Source organism: Spea bombifrons, chromosome 5 (assembly GCF_027358695.1).
Source record: "Spea bombifrons isolate aSpeBom1 chromosome 5, aSpeBom1.2.pri, whole genome shotgun sequence".
Taxonomy (NCBI): domain Eukaryota; kingdom Metazoa; phylum Chordata; class Amphibia; order Anura; family Pelobatidae; genus Spea; species Spea bombifrons.
In genome coordinates, this window is record NC_071091.1 from 69,545,527 (window position 1) to 69,571,363 (window position 25,837).

Genomic DNA, 25,837 nt, shown 5'->3' on the forward strand with positions numbered 1-25,837 from the left:
AGTCTATGGCTTTCATCAAGAGGAGACTCCAGTGTCCCAGGGAGCCCCCTGAACAATGATTTTGACCCTTGGTGTGGACTTTAATATTGAACCTGGTGTACCCCTTTTTACTGCAATTGACTTGGATCATTTGGACTTTGACTTATTGGCATGGACTTCAAGATTATCCCTTGGTACCTTGCTACAGATCCCCTTGATGTCTGCTTGTCCTACAGATTCCCTTGCCGTCTGCTGGTCCTACAGACCCCCTTGCCGTCTGCCCATACCTGCCTGCTCCACAGAACCTGTTGCTGTGAGCCTGTTCCTAGATTCCTGGTGTTTCCAGATGGCACCAAGGAGAAAGCCATAGGCTTAAGGTGTCTGCAACTTGACACAGCAACACCTGTCCGTACATTCCTCTTTAGCAATGAAACAAAGCCACTTAAATTTTTAAGTTATTTATTTACTGCACTTCAAGTATATTTGTATTTATTAATAAGCACAAGTCTTCAACTAATACAAATTTAAAAACAATTATTATAATGTTTGTCTATATTTAATAAAAAAAAATGACATAAATTTTGCCTAATGTTATTTAAATTACTATATTGTAACCATATTCCCACGTCCATACACAGGCAAAACATTATATTAGGTGAAAGCCGGTACTACCATCATTTGAATTTAGACTAAAATAAATATTTAACAAGCATACCCGCAGTATTGTTGCATTATACAAATACTGACACTTTTGTTTTTGTCTATAGATGAATTCTGCTATCTATTGTCTTATAATGTGAAGTTCCCATCATTTGTTTTTAGACTAATACAAATATTTAACCAGCATGTCTGCGGTACTGTTGCACTAAACAAATATTGACACTTTTGTTTGCCTATAGATAAATTCTACTGTCTTCAAGGACTATGACACATGCATGATATAGATCTTCATTATCTAGTTACTTATAATTTGAAGTCCATTGATTAGGTCACCTTTTATCCTATCCAGTCACCATTTTACGTTTAGATTGTCAGAAATATCTGTAGGAATAGTAAAGGGAGAAAATTAGCAATGACAAGGCTGTTGGAATACCAGTTATTTCAGTTGGCTACTGGAATCACATTGCTACAATCCGGCTAAGCATTAGACCTGATCAAATCCTCTGCTGTGCCTAATTTGCCTTACTGTATTTAGTAAAAATAAAAAAATTAAAACATACGCTTTACTCACCAAAATGTCTTACATCACATTGCAGTTTTGTGCGGACGTTCTATTTTTGTTTTCACGCTCTACAAATGAATTCCAGTCAGGTGGCGATAGGGGAAGCTTAATTTGAAAATGGTTCCAAAATCTATATGGTAATGAAAACATATTTAATTGATAGCGTTTGGATGCAAACCAAATCATATGCAACAAAAAGGTTACATTGTTTTTTTTTGAGGTAAGAACCAACAGCGGTACCGCATAATCAAAGCCAAACTCTTAGATTGCCAAGCACCACACAACCCAAGCTAGGTCCAAAACTAAAAGATGAATAAGTGCTATTAATAAATTGTATATGTTGTTTACCAAGACATGTGGTGAAGATTAAATCAATTAGCAATTCATGTTAACCCTTATGAGGTCCCCAACAGCCTTGGGGCTAAAAGGTTATTTATTAGACATAATCAGAGTTTCTCTCAGCTAAGCAAGGTTTTCATTTGTTTGAAGGTACATCAATAAGCTATATACACTGATCAGTCATAACATTATCACCACTGATAGGTGAAGGGAATAACACTGATTATTTTGTTATCAGTGGGTGGGATATATCAGACAGTAAGTGAACATTGGGCAAGCATAAGGATCTGAGCAACTTTGACAAGGGTCAAATAGTGATGGCGGCTGGCTCAGGGCATCTCCAAAACTGCAGCTCTTGTGGGGTGTTTTCGGTCTGCAGTGGACAGTATCTATCAAAAGTGGTCCAAGGAAGAGCATCACTGATGCATGTGGGGGGTGAAGACTGGCCTGTGTAGTCAAATTCAACAGATGAGCAATTGTAGCTCAAATTGGTGAAAAAGTAAATGCTGGTTCTGATTGAAAGGAGTCCGAACACACAGTGCATGGCAGTTTGTTGCGTATGGGGCTACGTAGCCACAGACCAATCAGAGCCCCCATGCTGACCCCTGTCCACTGCCGAAAGCGCCTACAATGGGGACGTGAGCATAAGAACTGGACCACGGAGCAATGAAAGAAGGTGGCCTGGTCTGATGTATCACGTTTTCTTTTACATCACGTAGATGGCTGAATGCAAGTGCGTTGTTTACCTGAAGAACACATGGTACCAGGATGCACTATGGGAAGAAGGCAAGTTGGCAGAGGCAGTGTGATGCTTTGGACAATGTTCTGCTGGGAAACCTTGGGTCCTGTCATGCATGTGGATGTTAACTTTGATTGTTATGTACCAACTACTTAAGTATTGTTGCAGACCATGTACACCCTTTAATGGACACGGTATTCCCTGATGGCATTGGCCTTTTTCAGCAGAATAATGTGCCCTGCCACAAAGCAAAAACGATTCAGGGATGATTTGAGGAACACAACAGCGAGTTGAAGGGTTGACTTGCCCTCCAAATTCTCCAGATCTTAATTCAATCAAGCATCTGTGGGATGTGTTCATGTCTTCACGTGTCAGGGCTGTTTTGGTGGCAAAAGGGGGACCTACACAATATTAGACAGATGGTTATGTCTGATCGGTGTATGTTGTGTCAAATACTACTTTTGGGGAGTTAGTATGGCACAAGGATTAAAAAGTTTTATATATACTGTGTATTTATATATATATATATATATATATATATATATATAAAACAATGTTTTATGTGCTTCACACTGGCATGAAAAATGCAGGTACATACTGATGATGGTAGATGTCTGGATTTCGTTGAACTCGTGTTTGAAATCCAATGTACAAATCATCCCACAAAAGCCCATTCTTCACTACATGTCTTAACACTGTAGCCCGGCACCTAATCTGTTAGAAAAGAATAGACAATACTTATACGGCCCTCACATACTCTACATGGTTATTGGAATATGGCAGGAAATATCTAAATGTAATGGACCTTCAAGCCACTAGGGCAAAACTAGGATGAATCTTTTCAAGGCTCTCTCAAAACAGTATTTTTTTTGTACACAATAATAAGCAAACCCATAACGGAACATTTGTGGATTCATATCACATGAGAGGGTAACAGGATTGTTTTTTACAACAATAGTTTGTATAATTCCGACTATTTTGATGAGCGGCCAGATGCTCCTTCCTGTCTTCAATTGAATGATATCTCATTTTCAGTGAAATAGTCTATATTAGATTCACTGTTGTTGTTTCTCTACAAACAGAGCAATCATCTCAAGCATCACAGGTTCAGTAAACAAGCCCGACCACTTAGGGGTTGTTCTCTCTGTTTTTGAATGTGTTGTTCAGTAGATTTTTCCTTTGCAACTTTGCATAAAACAAATGATGTTTGTAATAGAAATGAGATACATAGTAAACTTTTAAACAGAGTTTTATGAAGCCTAAACAAAAGTTTGGTACTGAACTAGCAGTCACTTATTTTTCTAATCCACAGAGAAAAGGAGTGCTCCTTAAAAACACATTTTTCCACCACTTATGTGTGGATTGAGTTTGACTTGGTGCCACATTCAGACACCTCTTCTATCCTTCCTGAACTATGATCCTTCTATGTGTACAGAAGGCTGGTAAAAGTATGCAATCCTCTTAGGAGGAAACACAAGAAGAAACAATTTAAGTGCTTCTATCAAAATTCAATCCCCTCCGTTTATCGGGTTATTTGCATTTTTGTATTGTGTTTCATTTTTACAGAGATAGCAAAAACAATTGCAGAACCATACTTCTTCATAAGGATGCTCACGGGATGGCCTTTCTGTAGGAAATGACAGGTCCCAGAAATCTACCAAGTAGTTGTATCCTTGAGGTAGAGGTGCAAAATCTTCATCAGTTTCAATCACCTGAGTGCAATCAAATAAACCCAATGTAAATTTTAAAAATGGCTTTAAATATAGACAGACAAAAGGCTCCATTGCTATTTCTCGGCTGAGGACTTTGCTGTGTGATTATTGGACTTTGACCCCTGGATTGCGTTTTGTTGCCGCTGATTGTCTCCTGGCTTGATCTCTGCTACATCTTATACTCCTGGACCTTTGCTGCCGAGGTGTGGAGAAATATCAATTGATAATTCTGACCAGAGCCGTAGCTAGCTCCTTTTGCGCCGGAGGCTGGAATGGAAAATTGTGCCCTTCAGCTGTTTTTTTGTTTACAGCTACGGTTATTTTATTTACACTGCCGTTACACATGCCTGCCCATAAACACACATATACACATACACTGCCCTTACACGTTGCCTTTACACATACCTGCCCAAACCTGGGAATGTGAGGTCTGTCATTTTAGACCTCTGCTTTAGTGCTCCATAATCACTATGCGCCGGCTATTGATACAGAGCATGGGGATGATGTAATTTCCTGGTGCTCGGCATCATTTGCTGGCGCATAGCGATTAGGGAGCACAGAAGCTGGGGTCTGAAGTGACAGACCTTGCACTCCCTAATGTTAGGCCAGTTAGAGGGGAATTGTGATCTCCCCAACCAGCCCTGCAGGCTGCAGCTGCTAATCAGGCGGCTGTGCGCCCCCTCATAGCTGCGCCCAAGGCGAGTGCCTCTCTCGCCTCACCCTACCTATGGTCCTGATCCTGACCAGAATGTGTGTGCATGCTAGAACTTCCATGCAAGGATTGGCCTTGTCAAACATCTGTAGAAATAGAACCAGCCCCAGCAATTAACGGATGACTGAGTGGTCCTGGTCGAATCAATGGATGATCACAGCAACGTCAGAAGGAGGAAGTACACGGGAGACTTGTATCTGCCATTAGCAGGATGCTATACTTACTTTCTGTTTTTTCTGTCTCCTACACGTACTGCTTGAATGAATGGGAAGCCACTTTCAAGGAAGAACGCAGACCAACATAAAGGGCTATCTTATGCATAACTTCTGACACTTATTTGTTTATTGAGAGAGACAAAGTGATAGACAGACAGAGTCCACTCGCTAACGCAGGAGTTTATGGATGAATTTGTAGGAAAGTTGCAGTAGAAACCTATCCATTTTATTATGGCAAGTGTTTCCTGCAAAGGCAGCTGAACTGTTCCCGCATAATGTATATGTAAAATAGTACAGTACAGTTTAACTGTGCATTATAAAGGGCCTATCCACCTCTTTTTTTTAAAAGAGAAGCTGATTGGGGTTGGCCCTTCATAACACATGGTGAATTTGGCAAATTGAGAATGTAGCTCTCCATTAAGATAATTCCAATGCAGAACAAATATAACCAAGTAACTTGTGAATAATATTATAAATTCATTATTATAAATGCGGGATTTTAAAGGCATGTATGCTTTGTTATTTTACCAGGATAACATAAAACTATGCTTACATTAAACTATATATGTGTGTTACTTTTATTATACTTTATTAAATAATATATGTGTCCCAACAATCTTTGGAAAAAAAAACCCCGCAAAAATTACTTTCCAGTGGTGTGCTAAAAGTCAAAAGTATCCAGCTATTTTTGTGTGTACATCAATCTACTTTTGGATCTGCTATTAGAGTGAAAAGTAGCATAGCCTTCTATGTAAGCAAGTTCACAGTTGGATGATAATAAATGGTCTTTTTGGAAATGACCATATGTGGGAACTTTCCCAGTTGGGCCCAGAGTCTCTGTGACTCACAACTGGTTATCAGGGCTCTGGTGTAGGGAGCAGGAGAGTTTAATGTTTAGCTACACTGATTCCCAGCCAAGTTCCTGCACAACCTCGCCTCCTTTCCCCTTTATTGCAAGCTAGTTCTTCATCAAGCAAGACTAACCATGCCTCTCCAACCCAGCCCCGTCCTTTTCTTCTGCAAGGGTGAGGATGACCTCCTGCGATGAGCACAGAAAAGTTCTCAATTATACATTAGATGGACTATGTTTAATTTAAAACAGCAACTTTTCACCTTATATCTTCTTAAAACTTACCCTGATTACAAGATTGTACCCCTTAAATCCAGCCCAGGTGAAGTATTCTTTAATCCACGAAGGACTGTGAAAAATCTCATCATCAAACGAAGATGAAATTTTGTCCAGGTACCTTTCAAAGTCCCATGAATCTTTAAAGATCTTTGTACCAGACGGTGGATCTACTATTCCATCTCTGAGCAAGTAACAAAAAAAATTTGAGTGAATACATTTTATTCTCCAAGCATATTTTTTTCTCATAATATTGAACTGTTTGATGTGGTGCTTGCACTGTTCTCAAAATATATACTAGACTTGCACATTTGGATTCTTATAAAACAAAAATATTTGGGACAAAATTAGACATTTCACTCAGTGTATTTTTCCTGAGTAGAGGTTATTTGATGAAGACAGTTGCCCACTTTGGCTACCAGCCAAACCTCTAGTTTGTGGACAACACCAAACAAAATATTATTATCTTTATATCTTATCATATTCGTTGATAAAAATTGTGGACACATTTTTTCTCTTTTTTACCGATGAGTGATTTCAGGTTTTATGAGCTGGACATAGCTGGCCAGGTGACTTCTGGTGTACCAGTCCCATGTAGGCAGAAGCCTTTGCTCAGAGTCAGTGCTAAAATCTTGTCCAACCCACCTACCAAAGTAAGGTGCGATTTTAGTCCATGTGTTGGTGACTAGGTGTGATCCAGGGTAGAGATTACTTGTAAGATGTTCTATGGTAAAGCACTTGAATAAAACCACTACAATGCCATCACAACAGCCTCTGGTGCTACCAATATTGAGCATAGCACTTCCCAGAGCAAAAATGGCAGACACTGTCAGATGATACTGAAGCATCAGCCATTTGAGCAGTAGCCCTTGATACTTTGGTGGGTAGTACCACCCAAGCTCCCCAAAGTCAGACTAGCACCTCCGAAATGGTCAAAGCCTATCTCGAGGAACAGCCAATACGTCCTAGTACTGACCCTCTAAGTTATTGGGACCAGAAGGCTGTTGTCTGGGCTCTCCTTATTGGCCCAGCAGTTGCATTGTCCCAGAATGAGAAGTGTGAGTGAAGCCAATCAGCAGAGATTTCTCAACTCTCTGGATTGCCTGAGAGTTCAGAAGCCTCTCCTGATAGGCTGAGTCCCTCCTTCACACCAAGCTCAGTGTAAGCTGCAACCAGTACAGGTATGTGTGTTTGACTGTGTGTATGTGACTGTGATTGTCTGTTTGTCACTGTGTTTGTCTGTAGGTCACTGTGTTTGTTTGTGTGACTGTGTGTGTAAAGTCTGGTTATAGAAGAGTTAACTCTCTGAATCTACTCATGTCTGTAATGATTGTATGTATATTATTAAATCTGAAATCAACATGGTTTCCAAGGCTTCCTGATAATTAATATATACTAGTACATATATGTATCAGTGGGAAATATTTAATATAAAATGTATTTCATGTGTATATGATGGTGTGTATACAATATGTGAATCAGTGTGTATGTGAGATATATATAATATAAAATGTATTTTATGTGTATGTGATGGTGTGTAATGTGAATCAGTGTGTATGCGATATCCAGAGGCATATCTACCGAAAATAGCGCCTATGGCAAGCACTGAAATTGCGCCCCTGTCCAAATATCTAAAACCAAATTTATTAGCCCCTGCTGCCCATATATATATATAAAAATTAGACCCTGCTGCCGATATCAGGTATAGATCAACACACAAACCCAGATCAATTGAAATTCACTTGTGATCTCAGCACTGAAGGTATATATCAAATAAACAGAATCAGACATACAAATCCTGTATTTGCAGGTATACAATAATAATATATGAAACGTAGCATCGCAGGTATAGATCAAATAAATACATGGAAACAGCATTGCAGGTATTAATTAACTGAATAAGACATATTAACCCTGTATTTGCAGGTATACATAAATAATGTATGGAAACATAGCATAGCAGATATGGATCGATACAGAATAACACAAAAACCCAGCTTTGCAGGTATAGATCAATTGGAATTCACATAAAAACACAGCAATAAAAGGTATATTTAAAACCCCCTAAATTACAGGCATAGATAACAGGTTGCACACCCCAAAGCCAGCCCTGGCGTCCACACTGCCCGCATAGAACCTGACCAGCACCCAAATTACACACACATAAGATTTGCCATCTTTGTCCCCAAATAGCCCAGCACAAGTCAACTTTGTCCCCAAACAGTCCGGCCTGTGCCATCTTTGTTCCATATACACCCTGCCTGTGCCATCTTGGTCCCCAAGGATCAAACCTCCTGCTAGTGCCATCTTTGCCCTTCCACAATTATACATCTATGATACACACAAACACTTTTACAGTCACTCACTAATTCACACTTTCATTCAGACAACTCATCCACACATTAACTCATGCTCTCCCTCATTCAGACAATTCATCCACACATTAACTCATGCTCTCCCTCATTCAGATAATTCATCCACACATTAAGTCATGCTCTCCCTCATTCAGATAATTCATCCACACATTAACTCATGTTCTCCCTCATTCAGACAATTCATCCACACATTAACTCATGCTCTCCCTCATTCAGACAATTCATCCACATATTAACTCATGCTCTCCCTCATTCAGACAATACATTCACATATTAACTCATGCTCTCCCTCATTCACTCATGCACACATTAATCCACTCTTTACTTATATCACTCCCTTACCCCTCTCCCCCCTTATCACTCCCTTATCACTTTCTAACCCCTCTCCCTCCCTTATCACTCTCTAACCCCTCTCCCTCCCTTATGACTCTCTAACCACTCTCCCTCCCTTATGACTCTCTAACCACTCTCCCTCCCTGATCACTCTCTAACCACTCTCCCTCCCTTATCACTCTCTAACCACTCTCCTTCCCTTATCACTCCCTAACCCCTCTCCCTCCCTTATCACTCCCTAACCCCTCTTCCTCCCTTATCACTCCCTAACCCCTCTCCCTTCCTTATCACTCCCTAACCCCTCTCCCTCCCTTATCACTCCCTAACCCCTCTCCCCCTTTGTAGTTCTCACCTTGAGGTCCAGCGACGGGAGCACGAGGCTTCTGCCTTCTTGCACTGCTGCGGTGCCCGCTGCTTCACTGCTGAGCGCCTTAATATGGCGTCATATTTCGGCGCTCAGCACTGAAGCAGCGGGCACCAGCGAGCAGCTTTTAAATGCTTTTAAACGCTCGCTGGTGCCGGCACCGGGACGGAGGCAGAGGCCTCGTGGAGGAGAATGAGGGGCGCTGAGCGTTTGCTAGGCGCCTCTCTCTCCTCCACATAAAAAATAAAAAAAAGACGGCGTTTGAAAGCCGCTCACTGGGGCCCGCTTCAAATGGCGCCTATGGCAGGAGCCATAGCTGCCATACCTTAGATACGCCTCTGGCGATATATACTGTATATCTGATGATTCAATTCTTTTAATTTCTCTAAAATAGGGGAAATACAGTCCTGCACCAAAGGGCTGCATGTGTATATCATCTGCCAGGGGCTGCCTGTCCAGGCTTAGTATCCTACTACTCCTGCTGCTCCTCTCTGGGGGATTCTTTTTTGAATGTTTCATATATTGGAGAAATTCAGTCGTGTACCATGCATCTGCCTGCCAAGGCCAGGTTCCCTACTGCTGGTGTTGCTGCTCCTCCCTCACCTTTCTAACCCTGGGGGATCAGTTCTTTTAAGTTTTCAAATATTGGGGAAATTCAGTCCTGGAACAAACGCCGTACTACTGCTGCTCATCAATCTCCTTCCTTACTCTAAGGTAGTGATTGGACAAATCTTTAATTTAGATATGATGGGCGCCTTGAACTTTCCATGGATACTGGCGTACAGTTCATTCCACCACTCAATTCTTCCCTCTTTGTTGTTATTGACTGGAATAACTTATTATAGGCAAGTTACATTAAATTGTAAGATTGTGGCATACAACTGTGTAATACTTTCAAATAATATTGTTTTTTGTGTATATCATGCATTACTGGAAACATTTTGTCTAAATAATGTATGTTTTATAGCTCTGGAAAATTCCACATAGCCACGTGAAACCTGCTCAAGGTAGTACAGCACTGAGCATTAAGATATCTACTCATTTGAAAACTTCAGAAATGGAATATATATATATGAAGATAAGACCGATCCATATCCAGTATTGCATAGAACATATATAATAAAATACCTATCAGACTGATCTTTTAGTAATCTTCCCAAGTCTAGTGTTGCTCCAGGCTTCGGTGTCCATGTAATGATATTGCCTTCACTGATAAGCTTATTAAGTTCCACAGGATCATTCTTTATATTAGTTTCCTTTATATACCTACATTAAAAAAATATGAAACACATTTACTAAGTAGACATGTTTTTATTATGAGTTAAAATGCTTTTGTAGCACCTGCTAGATCCAGATTAACCAAAAAAACACTCCTAACTCTATAGTTAAAGTGATAACAGGTAAGTTCCTAGAGTTACAAAGTTTAAAGGATCATGCTCCGTTGTATTAAAGTAAGTTAAAAAGTTTGTGTTGTTAAATGTAGCTAACCTTTCTACCTCCTGTTCCTAAATATTCAGCCTCCTGTTTGGTTCTTTGCAAGCATACGGCATGCTATTAGCCTTCATTTATATCTTCTGTGTCTAGTCATATACCTCCCAGATTCTTTGCATCCCACTGGGTACTCAAAAAAGTCAGGGGTAGATAGGAACCCTAGGCCTAAAGTTCTCTCACTTCTAATTATCACCTTTACAAAAGCACTCTAAAAATTAGCTTCCACCAAAGATGGATGATAACTTCATGAAAGAGAATAAATCAATTAATAGTGAGGAATAGTCTTACAAGTCAGGAGAAGAGGAAGTTCAACTATGTATCTTTAAGCAAGAATACACAGAATTCCAGGCCGGTTTATTACCCTCAAGGACCGAAGTTGTGCACCCTTGTAATAATTTTTTTTTCATGCAGTTGACATTGTGGAAGTCATGTCAGATTAATGCTTAACATACTTATCTGATGGGTGAGCCTCAATAAAGTATCCAGCAAAAGGACAGAAGATACGAGGTTTTAGGTCTTTCACGAGTTGTGCTTTATAATGAATTAGCTTTTTTCGTTCAGTTTTGATAAACTGGGCTTTCCATTCCTCTGTTGAAAGAGAGTAGGATATGATTTTGCACTTCCACTTACTATTGTGTATTCATAAAATGTTCTTTACGACTTCAAAGGTAATGTAGTTTTATCCAATGCTGGGCATGGCTGAAAATATTATGGTTATTAAAAAATAATTAGGGTTTTAGATAAAAATGTTAACTTGCGTGGGATATTTTAACTAGTGGGGATATTATCTTCTTTAAGGTAGAAATTATTTTTTTAAGTAGTGGTAGTCCAGAACCCATGATCACTATTTGAGGATTAGTAAAGCAGCTAAACTGAAAACCATGCTCCAGGAAGGGGAGCCGAGTGCTGAAGCATATAGTGGGAAAAAAAATAACCTGTGCTCTGTAGCATCAGAGTTCCAAACTCTGTATGGATGCAATATCAGCACAAGCACTGTGTGTGTCGCGAGGTTCATGAAATAGGTTTCCATGGCCAAGTAGCTGCACGCAAGCCGAAGATCACTATGCCCAATGACAAGCGTCGGCTGCAGTGGCTTTGCTTAAAGCACACTGCCACTGGACTCAGGAGCAGTGGAAATACGTTTTCTGGAGTGATGAATCACACCACTGCTGGATTCTGGAGCAGTGGAAATTTGGCTGGGTTTGGCGGGTTTGGGTTTGCCAGGAGAATGCTACCTACCAAAAGGCAAACTGCTTACTGTAAAGTTTGGTGGAGCAGGCAGAATCTTGGGCTGTTTTCCTGGGTTTGGGCTAGGCCCCCTTATTTCCAGTTAATGTACAAACCAAGGTCCATAAAGACATGGTTTGACAAGTTTGGTTTGTAGGAAGTAAGTAAGTATGTTCATGTAACATGAACAGAGCCCTGACCCACTGAATTGGGATGAATTGGAATGTCGATTGTGAGGCAGGCCTTCTTGTCCAACATCAAAGCCTGATCACACAAATGCTCTTTTGGCAGGATGGACCCCCCCCCCAAAAAAAAACAAAACAAAAAAAACACTACAAAATCTTGTGTTAATCCTCCCCAGAAGATTGGAGGCTAGTATAGCCACAAAGGGGGAGCCAACTCCATATTAATGTCTATGGTTTTAGAATTGGATGTCCATCAAGCTCATATAGGGGTAAAGATAAGGTGTCCACCTACTTTTGTTGTTAAGGCCCTAAACAAACTTTAACAAAGTGTGCCCTCTGGGGCATTTGAGGCAGACCTGACTGATTAAACCACAAAGCTATTTATTGTAAGTACTTTCTCTAATTAGTAAACTACGCTTTTAGATAAAATGGGTGTATGCATATTGCTACCTGTAAATTTTCCACCGCTGAAGGTCATTGGAAACCCAGATGCCCCACCAGCAAAGTCACTCAGCATTAAGTCAACATTTGTAGGTAACCTTCCACCGTTTGGGCGTGTGCAGTCCACTGTATTGAGTATTTTATGGCCTATAGAAAAAGTTTGTACAACGTACAATGAATTTATGGATTTCAATGTTTGAATTGTAATAAGTTGAACAACATGCCAAACAAATTAAATGTCTCTATCACCATAATCCTTACTTTATATATAATATAAAATGTTTTGTATTCTATTAGTGTGTCATTAATGGTCATCATTAAATATCATTATACCTGAAAATGTTCATCTTTCTTAGAACTATGCATGACGTAGCCTGCTTCATCAGAAGGGAAGAAGTAAAGACAGGAAGGAGGAATGTAGGCACTAAGTCAATGCACAAGAGGACATGTGTACGCATGGTCTTGCTTGGCCCAGGTTTACATCACCCACCTATAATCTCTATGCCCAATAATGAAATGCAGTTTGTCTCTAGCAGATAGTACCTAGTACCTGCTGAGTGCATATGGTGAATACATTAACACTAACAATATAATATTGTCCCTGTTATCAGTCACTGAGTTAAGGAGCGGAAGAGTGACCTGAGGAAATAAATAAGATAATAAAGAAACATATAATAATAGGACAGAATAATGCAGCTACTGAGATTTTAGGTGAGTTACGTAGGAGGGTGGAAGAAAGAGGAAGAAAGAAAAGGAGGAGCGGGAGGAAGAGAGAGAGAAGGACGGAAGAGACAGAACAAGATAAGAAGAGTGAGAGAGAGTGAACAGGAGAGAGAAGTAAACTAGTTAGCGATAGATCTGGTGAGAGAGAAGGTGAAAGAGAAAAAATTGACCACATCACTTCAATGACAGGCACATTCACTGGTAAATAATAATAATAAGGAATTAAGTTAGGGCAATACCTTTATACTCGACAATGATACAGGTGTCCATTTCAGGATGAACCCCATCCATCAGTATCATAAATCTTAGATGCTCATCTACCTGCAGTAAACTGTGTTAGTATTTGTGAATAAAAGTACTTAATTATTTCAGTGAGGAATCAGCAAAACTATCTCTTACCTTCATTTGTCTGATCGTATTCACAAAAACAAAATGCGACAATTCACTTATTATTTACTGTTTAAAAGTACATAAAATTGATCAAACATTTTAGAGTTCCAGTTTTTACAGCATCCTGTTCCAAGAAAGCAGCAGTGAAAATGTATAATTATATGTAAATTGGCAATAAATAGTAAACAATAATAAAGGAAAAAACTGGAGACATTGTCAAAGAGGTAGAAATTATCCAACCTTTTGCCATACTCCAAAAGGAACAATGTGGATATTTGTTAGTTTCACTCCACTGTTGTTCAGGTACCAAAAAACAGGGCGCTCCGTATTCCCAACATATATTGGTACGTCCGGTCTTTTTTCTGAAAGCTTCTGTAGCGTAGGATAACTAAACCAGAAAAAAATAAAATGTCTTATAGTTTGCTTAACCCGAAATCTGTAGTATCGGGTTATATTCCATTATAGTGTGAGAAATAAAAAGAAACATATTTTAATGATCAGTTTCAGTGGGCTCAGTACATGTTGTAAAATACACAATCCCCATAGTTTTAACAAAAATGAATATTGCCCTCCTTGTCTCAGAAAAGAAAGTCTGTAGAAGCTAGTGCACATTATGGGCCATCATAAAGAAATAAGATGTAAAGCAACATACTATGTTTTCAAAACCTCAGAGGTCCCTGATTCTGAAGAGGTCTACAGCTCTCATATGAGCCTCCTGTTTTACATGCGAGGTCTTTAAGGGTTATGAAAGCTTATAATACTCTTACTCTATGGTAACCCAATAAAGGGTATCACTAATGTCTGGGTACTCAATAGGGTGATCTCTTCACAAGTCTTGCAGCAGAGGGGCTTTCGCTCTCCCAGACCCGCTGCCATAGTTGACCTCGGCCAGAAAAGACTACTTCTTGAGCCTCGAATCACATTGAAAACACTGTATATTTCAATTTGCAAACAGGCTTGTCTACTGTTAGTCATTTGTATGTTTTTTCTTAACCAAAACTAGTTAGGGATTAATAGTCATTTATTTGTTTTGTAATTTTCTTTTAAAGGAAACCATCAATATGATATTAATGGGGTTGCATAGGCAGCATATTTAACTGCATCCTTTATTTTTGTGGCAGGAATAGTGAATTGTGACTACTACTTAAGTATGCTGCTCATGCACGCTCAGTAGTGCATGTCAACTTAATTGCCAAGTATTTATAATCCCTTCCTCAAATAATGGCACCGTTGGTAAATATGAGCAAAGACAGCTGTAAAAAAAATGTCTCTATTGTTTAACCTTCTGATATGTCTTCAAAAAAAATACACAAAGGTAATCTGCTCTCATAGATAACAAACAAGTGCAAACCAGGGTAGCATGGGAGAGAGAGAGTTGGGTTTGACGTTTCCACAAGATGAGTGGATAAAAACATACAATTTGATGAAAGGGGTCTCCTTTTGCTTAAATCACCTGGAACTCCAGAAGAAAATTAATTGTAGGTGGTACTTAACACCAGCAAGACTGGCTCACATAGTACCGGGGGCCTCCCCTCTCTGTTGGAGGGAATGTAACCAGAAGGGCGAAATGTTGCATGTTTGGTGGTCCTGTCCCATGCTCCGTCCATTGTGGGAAGAATATATCCAAAAGCTTGAAACAATAACTGCAACAAGTCTCCCACATACACCAGAGTTTGCACTATTACATTTTTTTCCAGACACTATAGCCAAGGCCCATAAAATTCTGATAATCCACGGCCTTCTAGCTCTCAAAATAGTGATAGCCCGACACTGGAAAGATCCACTCGCACCCCCATTATCTGAAGTCTGGAGGACACTGGAAATGAATTCCCAAATGGAACATATGTCCCATGCAATTAATCATACCCTTCCCAAATATTATAAAATTTGGTCATTATGGCTGGACAGTGACACCAAGTGTGTGCACCAAGCCCACCTCTGGTGTTTATTGCCATAAAGCTCTATTTTGGTTTTATCTCACTATAGAACCCAATCCTATTTGATGTTCCAGTAGTCTGGCAAACTGGAGACGGTTGAGTTTGTGTTTGGATGAGAGTAGAGGCTTTCTCCTTGAAACCTTTCCAGACAACTTGTGGTAATGTAGGTGACATCGGTGATAGTTTTGGAGACCTTCCTACCCTAAGACCAGAGGCGTATCTACTGAAAATAGCGCCTATGGCAAGCACTGAAATTGCGCCCCTGTCCAAATATCTAAAACCCATTTAATAGCCCCTGCTGCCCATATATATATATATATATATATATATATATATATATTAGTCCCTGCTGCCGATAGCGGGTATAGATCAACACACAAACCCAGATAAATTGAAATTCACTTGTGATCTCAGCACTGAAGGTATATATCAAATAAACAGAATCAGACATACAAATCCTGTATTTGCAGGTATACAATAATAATATATGAAACGTAGCATCGCAGGTATAGATCAACTGAATAAGACATATTAACCCTGTATTTGCAGGTACACATAAATAATGTATGGAAACATAGCATAGCAGATATGGATCTATAGAATAACACAAAAACCCAGCTTTGAAGGTAAAGATCAATTGGAATTCACATAAAAACACGGCATTCAAGGTATATTTAAAATCCCCTAAATTACAGGCATAGATCACAGGTTGCACACCCCAAAGCCAGCCCTGGCGTCCACACTGCCCACATAGAACCTGGCCAGCACCCAGATTACACACATAAGATTTGCAATCTTTGTCCCCAAATAGCCCAGCACAAGTCAACTTTGTCCCCAAACAGTCCGGCCAGTGCCATCTTTGTCCCATATACACCCTGCCTGTGCCATCTTGGTCCCCAAGGCTCAAACCTCCTGCTAGTGCCATCTTTGCCCTTCCACAATTATACATCTATGATACACAAACACTTTTACAGTCACTCACTAATTCACACTTTAATTCAGACAACTCATCCACACATTAACTCATGCACTCCCTCATTCACTCAATGCATCCACACATTAACTCATGCTCTCCCTCATTCAGACAATTCATCCACACATTAACTCATGCTCTCCCTCATTCACTCAATGCTTCGACACATTAACTCATGCTCTCCCTCATTCAGACAATTCATCCACACATTAACTCATGCTCTCCCTCATTCAGACAACTTATTGAGTTGTCTGAATGAGGGAGAGCATGAGTTAATGTGTGGATAAATTGTCTGAATGAGGGAGAGCATGAGTTAATGTGTGGATGAGTTGAAAAATAATGATAAAAAATAATGATAAAAAAAAAATAATAAAAAAAAAATGCCGGTGAGCGGCATTTAAAAGCCGCTCACCGGCGCCCCCCTAGAGTTGGCACCCATGGCACGTGCCATGGCTGTCATACCCTATATACGCCTCTGCCTAAAACACAACTGACTACTGCAATTCTCCAGCTGTGGTTCTTGGAGATCGAACCATCCTCTTCACAGTGTGTTGAGACAATAAAGACATGTTAATTCATAACATTTCCAGTTGACTGGAACTTCTTAATTATTGCCCTGATGGTGGAAATGGGCATTTTCAATGATTTTGCTATTTTATACCCCTGTGAAACAGGTAGTCACAGCTGAACAAGTTCCCCTTTCCTAGTCACCCAGGGGTACTTCAACAATGTACAATATCAAAGGAAATATACTTTCATATTCATAGAGTTGCCAATAATTGTGGCACACATATATTTAACTTTTTTTGGATACACCTGTGTTTGCAATTGTTTGATATCCATTAGAGCAGAGTATTTTTGTGTATTGTTTGAAGAAAAGATCAAACGGTAAAACAATGAAGACACATTTTCTCAGCCTTCTTTGTTAATTTTTACTAATGGTGCCAATGTTTGTGGAGGGCACTGTATACCTTCCTGTCCTCATGACCTGCATGATCATTGTTTCCCATTATATTATTTCTCATACATCTCTCAAGACCTCTAATCTCAACAGGCAGCTGCATTCAGGTGTGTCCCATCATGAAGCCAATCACTCAGTGGTTGGCACGAGGGTTGCCCTGAAAACCTCCTTCCCTAAGCCTACTCCACAAATCACTGCTGGTGAAAAGTCAATGAGAGTTCAGACTGCAACCTTGAGACCTGAGGAGCAGCCACTGGACTACAAAAGCAAATGTAGCATCATAAATTACAGGAGTGTTTTTTTCTGTTTATAATAGGAGAAGCAGTTAAACTACATTTACTGTTTATTGTTTCTTTACGTTTACATTTTACAGATTTGTGTAACTAATGCTTAATCCTGTAGTGACTATATTATGTATTCTTAACATGTACAGATGATCAGGGGTTTTTGTTATAAAAAAACAAGTTATTAAGCTTACCTTAGATGATCAGAGTGCATGTGGCTTATGTAGATCAAGTCAGCACGACATAGTCTTTCTAACCAATCGGTGGGAGGTTCATGAAGTAACCACCATCCCCGAGCAAATGCAGGTCCTGTCAACCAGGGGTCAAAAATCATGTGCTTGTTGCCAAACTTTACATCCATACTTGCATGTGTCAGATACGTAACCTACAAAAAAAAAGTGTGAAATAAAATATTAAAGGGGCTGTAGTGCCTAAATGTTCTGCTGAGTTATTAGTAATGTGATCCACCTTCATCTTACTCAGCTGATCCCAAACAGCCTGTCTATCAGCAATTCAGGAAATCCACTGAAGCACGTTTTGTATGCATATTACATGTTCTTCTGGAGGCTGGTTCTGGATTTGAGTATCTTTTCTCCTAGATTGTGTCATTATTCCAGTCTTACCTGAACCTCTCCAATTTCTAATTCTATTGGAGTTTGTGGCTCAGTATCCCAAGGATTTGGGGGGGTTAATTCAGCAAGTAAAAGACCTCCATCTTCATCCATTTCAATGACTGCAAAGAACAGCAAAACAAATATTTTGAAATATGAAATATTCTCTATCTGTTGTATGTGTGCACCTGTTGCTTTTTCTGGGATCTGGTTTTCGCATTCATAGAACTGGCTTGTATGTAAATCTGGCAGTGTACCCATACCAAAATTTCTTAAATAGGACACTCAAACTAGAGGTGATTTATAGTCCTAAAGTAACAAGAAACCAGTAGACCAAACCTACCAGTGAAATATCCACAGAAAGGGACAGTTTAACGTCTTATCGAGCTATTCCAAAGAAAGTAATTCTGAGAATTCTGAGAATGTTAATCAATTACATGATTGGGAGAAGCTGCAGTGAGAAGCTGCAGAGCTCCCCACCTCCTCAGTGGTCTGGTGATTCCTGTCACGGATTGGCTGATTGAAGCAAACAATCAGTGGCAGGAAAGCACTCCTATTGCTTTCAACATCTGTGTAATGGGGTGTTGATAGATCCACCCTTTGACATCCGCTGGCTACAGGAGACAACTGGTTTTAAGCACATCATGTACTAGGGGTTGAAGAAAGGGGCAAATGCATAAGGAGGGGACTCTGCATGCTCTTGCAAATGATACTTCATGAAAATATAAAAATATAATATAAACGAACACTCTATTATAAATCAATTAAAGTATATATGTTGCCATAATTGTCATTACAATATTAGTTAAATGAAGCATAAATAGGTTTTGTAGACGGCTCACCAAGCTCATCTTGACAGAAACTGTCTGGTGGGTTGATGTATTTCATTGTGCTTACATCCAGCTTCCAATTATGCTTTGTACAACGAACAGTCCTGAATGCAAAATCTGGATACAGTAAAGCAATCGATGCTATGCAGCACAAACAAATGGAATGCTGTGAATTTTTAAATATTAATGCATTAACAAAAATACCATTTGACTTTTAGTTTATAAGGGTAATTTTGAAGTCCTTAAAAAGCAGCTATAGTTATTTTTGTTACACCAAGAGATTAAGCAAAGCAGATTAACAGAAAATATGAAATCCCTCCTCATCTGCTTGATTCTATTGTAAAAACAACACTTACAAAGTTTTCATCACACTGAGCTGGCAGATTTCGCTTACTGGAAGTCACGCTAACAGGGCACAGACCATGAATGAACAGAACGTTCATATATGTTCAATTAGAATTCACACTGTCAAAGGCTCTTTCTTTACCAGATGTGAACATTGGTTGAACAGTATTTACTAGACATGTGCATTCGGATTCATACAAACTTGTTTTTTTTTAACAAAAGTTGCCTGTTTCGTGCATTCGTACGAATCTCTGAAAACGAAGGCGATCCCTGACGAAACTGTCTAAAAAGAAATTTCGTTAGGATTCGTCCCTTCGTTGCCATGTGTAGCCGCCATTACCAGCTGTTTTGGCACCATTACAAGTCGTATAGACGCTCGTTGATGAGGTAAAGTGGGAGGGACATATAAAAAAAACAAGACTAACGTCAATGAGACCACCAAACAACCTGTGGGAGTTTTTCCTTACTTTTTGCACTCTGGCCAATCGGCATTTACAAGGGGAGGGGACAAGCATTAGATATAAGTGAGCTGACGCCATCTTAACTTGTCAATAGCAACAGTTACAGACTGGTGGGAGTTGGAGTGTGAGACAGAGACAGTTAGCATAGCAGAGACTGATATTGATGCTCATTACTCACCTACCATACTGCAAGTTAATTAATAGTTTATTTTAGTGCAGAAAATTCACTGGTGTGGGTTAGATTGGAGAAGCTATAGTGTATATATATATATATATATATATATATATATATATATATATATATAATTTAAAGATGCCACTTACAGGTGTGCCAAGATTAGCCTATTTACGTTAAGGAACAGAGTTTTTTACATGTTTACCATATGTTTGTTAAACCACAATTCCCCACTGGACCAGGACTCTTGGTGAGCCGTGTTGAGAACCACCTCCTGGGCAAGGCTAAGCAGCTTGTGTTTTTTTTTTATGGTTATATGGTTATGTTAAAGCTGGCATTGGAATGTAATAAAGTTATGGCCAACACCCTCACCCATATTCTGTGCCATGTCTTCACTCCAAGTTCAAGTGTAAAAGCGTTATTAAAATAAACACAGCAAAATAATACTAATAATAATGTTATTGCAATCAATATGAAAAAAATGAACTATTTTTGTTTCAGGTAGTGTATAATATAGTTGCAAAGCTGTGGTGCTAATTTGGATGCAGTCACCATAGAAACCATATATGTTGAGTTCTCCGCATTAAGTGCTTTGCACAAGATTTGAACTTGATATATTTATACACAGGGGCTCTCTGTGTACTATATGATGCTGTGTAGCTCTTTGTCCTCACACCTATGTTATAACGGATGAATACACAGCAATAGGAAATAATCATTATTACCTGCCGTCTAGATCCTCGATGTCTTTGATGAACGTCCCTCCTTGGTGTTTGCACAAATTCTTGCATGCCTGTATGTTTTCTCCTTCCTTAAATATGATAACCTTTTTTCCATTTTCCTTATTCCTCAGGAAGTTAACTCCTTCTTTCAAATGTGCTACTTCCAGAGCAGTGAGATGCAAAAGGATTTCTGATGTTTGTTCCATGAAAAGTTTTATTTGTACTGTATAATTAAATACATATTAAGAGCAATGGTCACACAACAGATCAGCCTTCAAAACGTAGTATCGTTGTGTACATCTATGGTAATTAGCTGTAATTAAAAAGTATAAACCACTGCAATTGTGGCAACTGATAAAAAAAAGTCTCCATAAAAGCTTTTAGGCAGCCGCTTATCTTGGCAATAAATGTTTCTTTGGGACTATCTTCCAGGAGAAAACCAAATACTTAACTTGTATAACATATCAGATATCTCTAGATATCACTTTTCCCCTAGAAAAACGCTAGGTGCTTGATGGGAACCATCTCTCGTTACAAAGAAGGAGGCACTCTATAATTCTTTGTTCGACAACTACGCAAGGAAGCCATAGACCTTTCTAGGGATTGTTACTGGTTGTTGTTTGACGTCTGATTTTAATTGGGATTGTGCTTATAGAAATTCTAACATTTTATTATTACATGCTTGTAGCTTTTGATATACTTTTTTCAGCTATAAAGTAAAAATATAAGGAGACAGTATTTTTGTTTGCAAAATAAAATCCTTTATTAGATGAATGCAATAGAAAGTCAGCTAACATGAATCATCGTGCAGAAAGCATCACAGCTCTTTTGTAGATTATATTATGTGCAAAGTGTATGACAGTTTTGCTTCACCACAAATTACTAAACTAAAATTACAACTCCCTCATAAATTTGAAATAGGGCAGTGGATGAAAGTTGTGTCTTCTCCTTCCCACTATACCATAAGATACAAGGTTTACTTAACGTATAAACCTTCTACTTGCGGCTGCGTGACACAAATAATTTGCCCCCCTTGCATACCTTTTTCTCTCAATGTATGTACTGAAGTGTAAATGGCTGCGCCTTGGACTATGTTGTCGATCATGGTAAAATCAGTCCATACTTATTTGTGGTTATTTAATGAAACAGTTGAGTGCACCCTACCTTTTATATCATGAAATCTATAATGTGTTCTATCAAATGTATTTGTTTAGGTGTAATGGTTAGGACCCCAAACTAAATTTGACAAGGGCCAAATTGTGATGGCTAGTCAACTGGGTCAGAGCATCTCCAAAACTGCACCTCTTGTGGGGTGTTCCACAGCATATAAAAAATAACAAACATTAAATACATCTTAAACGTGCTGAAGCTAAAATAAGTTAGTGTTAAATATACTGATGTTAAGTGCACACATTAGGGATGATGTGGCAACAGTTTCAATTTAAAAGGGGATATGACAGGACACACATAGGCAGGGGCAGCATGGTGTGAGCCCAAGAAATTACAATCTACATGCACCTGGAAAACAACTGAGCAATGGAGAAGACAAATTTTACTTAAGTTTAAAACACGTTACATCTGATAATGATAGCGAAATATCATGAAACAAGAAATAAAAGATTTTGCTTTATTTCCCAGAAGCTCTCCTCCTGTATTGATATTTCATATGAGTCTGAAGTTCCTATGCACTATTGTTTTTAACTTGGGATGGCAGAGGTGGCAGCAGATCCCAATGTCCCTAGAAGCTGCATATGTGCACAGAGCCGCTGACAGACACGCTGTAACTGTAGGTTTTTTGTCCCATCTGATATGTTACTGAACAATGAAACCTAGTTGTAATCAGTGTTTACCCTCAAAGAGTGGCCTATGGGGCAGGAAACATCTAAACTGGCAACAACCACAGAATCAAATGCCCCTGACACCAGCAGGAGTTTTTATAAGATATGTGGTAATAATTATATTCCTCTCTCCTTGTGCACTGTAACATTAAAATTGCACACAAACTGTGACATCAGGCTAATAGCTGTTACAATCCAACCCATAGGACACCATCACTGAAACAAGACTCCTACTCCAGGAATGTGATTATGATGTCATCGTGGACCCCCTACCACAGGACCTCACCCTCTCTGGTGCTTCCAGTCTCCAGTCTCAATCCTCACTAATTTATCCGCTATCCAGACATATCTATGGAAAAGCCTCCAAAAAGTCACCCTGATTCTCCTGTCCGCGCATACTCCCACGTCTGATATAATAAAACACAGCTCTTTGTGGATGTGCTTCTGAGTCCTGATCCCCTCTCTTCCGTCTTGCTTCCTTCCTTCTGCTCACTGTAACCATTTAAATTTTATGCCCCCGTCTAATCGGCCGTTTCTCCTGCTGTAAAGACTCAAACCTTAATCAGTCATTGGTCTCCGCTTAGATTCAGCAGCCATATGCATATGCCATGCATGTTTAAATGTTAGCCTCTACCACTTCTGCTGAGAGACTGTTCTGCTTATCTTTCTCCCTCTTATTAAAGTAAACTTTTATAATCTTTACATTCCATCCGAAAATCTCACCAGCGTTACCGTTTCTGCACATGACTTAGTGTAACCTCTCTGCTAAAAGAATGCTTATCTTGATCTGTAAATTTGCTGACAATCTATTAATAATTCTCACATATTCTCACATAAGAATTCATATTGAAAGTTTATTTAGGTTAATTGGTATTCTCCCTGCCATTAAATATGGAGTTATTCACTTCCTGGAGGGACTGTTTAATTAATAATCTGCATGCTAGTTGGTTTTGAGACATATTTTTTTAAGTTCTCCCAAAACCAGGGAAGGAGAGACACCAAAAAATGATTTAAAAATTGACCCCAGACCAAGGGAAGGAACTCCAGTGAAAACCATGCCATGTGTGCAGGAGAAAAGGAGACTCCAACGTGTAGAGGAGCGGAACACTAGGAGGTGCCTTCACTGGATATCCTTGCATTGTGGGGGTCCCCAAATGCTAGTGCCACAACATTAAGTTCAGGACATTTTTTCTACTTTTTTTAAATTTATAGCTATTTGACTTATTCCACCAGAAATGTCTCCCCTGTTGTAGACCTTTGTGTCATCAACCAGAAAGGTCTCACTAATAAACCAAAAAAAAAAAGAATGGGTCCCAGCACAGATCACGGAGTTATCCCACTAGTAACAAGACCTTCCTCTGAATATTAACAAATAATTACAAACTTGTCCCCTGTTACAGTCATTCACTTGTCCATTCAACTAATTTAAAACATAAACATAAATATTGTATTATGAGATACAGCGTCAAGTGTCTTATCTTGTTAACTAGCAGCAAAAAGTCAGTTGGGTCAGTCAGACAAGATTTCCCTGCATAACATAAGATGCATATATTTCTATAATGTCAAATACAAAAGGCAGTCATTGTACTGAGTCTAAAACAATTTGGAATCAGATACAAAAAAAAAAAAAAAAAAAAAAGATTTCTTCAATCTTTCGACAAACGAGAGTAAGAAAAATCTAATTAATTTGCCTATAAGCTACCAAATGATTATATGACTATAATATTATAATAATTTTTTTATTGTTATTGTAGTAAACCTTTTTTTTTTAAATATATTTTTATATCGTTTATGGAGGAAGCTAGAAGAAAACAACATTTTATAACCTAGCATATATCAGTTCCACAAATACAAAGATTACATACCTTATTGCTTCAAAATGATGACTCCAGGCAGTGGCTGAACAGATATCACACAGATAACACAAGCCTCTGTGCACTTTGTAGCCTGAACAGGTGTCATTCACATAACACCACTCCCTGTGCAGTTACTAGGCTGAACAAATATACCAATATCACACCCATCCGATAACCCAGATATATCACAGGAGAAGAAGCTAGCTTTTGAGAAATATAAAACTAAGCTTAGAGAGGTAGAGAGTATTATTAGATGCGCCAAAGCACATGCTGGGGAGAAAATAGCCAGGTTAACAAAAAGGGTGATCAAATCTTTTTTAGATATCTAAATGGTAGAAGAAAATATAAACCAGGAATAATTAAACTAAAGGTGAATTAAGGGAATTATATAAATGACAGCCTAAATAAATACGTCTGTTGAGTTTTTACAGAGGAAGATGAAGGAGAGGGACCCTTGTTAGCCAAGAGAAATACAGCTAAATAGCTGTGTTTAGAGCAGAAGAAGTTCTACTTGAACTCTCCAAAGTAAAAACAGACAAATCTATATACCTGGTAGGGATTCGACACTGGCCCCATAAAAGACTTATAAATAAATTGCAGTCTTTGCGTTTGGATGTAAAAATAGTTAAATAGATAGGAGGCAGAAAGTTGTAGTTATTGGTGTATATTCGGAGAAAGGACTATAGCAGAATATAGCATTAGGGGCACTGTTCTCACTGTTAAAAGTAAGCACACAATGCAATAAAGCATCTGAAAAAGCAAGCAGGATGCTAGGTTGCATAAGGAGAGGGATTAATAGCAGGAAGAGGGAGGGTATTATGCCACTTTACAGATCTCTGGTCCCATGGCCCACTACATCATGCTGTGCCCACCTGTGCCCCCCAATTGAAACACCGTACTCAGTAGCGTACCTTAAGGGGGCGGTCCTCCCCGAGTGCCACTCATCAGGGGGTGCTTACCGCTGTGGCGCCCGCGCAGTGTGCAAGGAAGTTCTTTTTCCCGCCCCCCTACACAGGAAAAGATTTTCCTCACACACTGCGCTGGCGCCACAGCAGTAAGATGTCTGCACAGCCCCAGTGAAGCTCGGCTAGTCACCGGACCAGTGAAATCTGCAAAAAAAATGTAAGGGGGTGCAGGAGAGTGAGTGTTTAGAGGCAGGCTTACTGGGGGGGGCAGAGTTGACACAGGTAGGCTGTTTCAGGGGCAGAGTTGGCACAGGCAGGCTGTTTCTGGGGCAGAGTGGGCACAGGTACACTTTTTTCAGGAGCAGA

The 25,837-nt window shown here is 39.3% G+C and overlaps 1 protein-coding gene across 1 annotated transcript; it reads right to left on the reverse strand.

Moving 5' to 3' along the window:
• Positions 1-837: 837 nt before the first annotated feature.
• On the reverse strand, positions 838-24,727 carry LOC128497182 (cytidine monophosphate-N-acetylneuraminic acid hydroxylase-like). Its single transcript, XM_053467116.1, has 15 exons — positions 24,576-24,727; positions 20,876-21,095; positions 19,182-19,273; positions 18,352-18,461; positions 17,923-18,113; positions 13,814-13,961; positions 13,423-13,504; positions 12,470-12,607; positions 11,060-11,195; positions 10,245-10,382; positions 6,054-6,228; positions 3,875-3,991; positions 2,878-2,993; positions 1,211-1,331; positions 838-1,020 (listed from the first exon to the last, which is right to left on the reverse strand). The coding sequence occupies exons 2-14, from the start codon at positions 21,076-21,078 to the stop codon at positions 1,220-1,222; spliced, it is 1,758 nt and encodes a 585-aa protein (XP_053323091.1). The 5' UTR covers positions 21,079-21,095; positions 24,576-24,727; the 3' UTR covers positions 838-1,020; positions 1,211-1,219.
• Between the last annotated feature and the right edge of the window lie 1,110 nt (positions 24,728-25,837).

Bases quoted from the DNA above. Each gene is read 5' to 3' on its own strand.
- LOC128497182 (XM_053467116.1), bottom strand. From the start codon at position 21,078: ATGGAACAAACATCAGAAATCCTTTTGCATCTCACTGCTCTGGAAGTA. The intron at 13,505-13,813 runs GTTGGATAATTT...AGTTTACTGCAG, and splicing joins CTTTTGGAGTATGGCAAAAG to GTAGATGAGCATCTAAGATT. The intron at 1,332-2,877 runs GTATGTACCTGC...ATTACCATATAG, and splicing joins CCAGACATCTACCATCATCA to ATTTTGGAACCATTTTCAAA.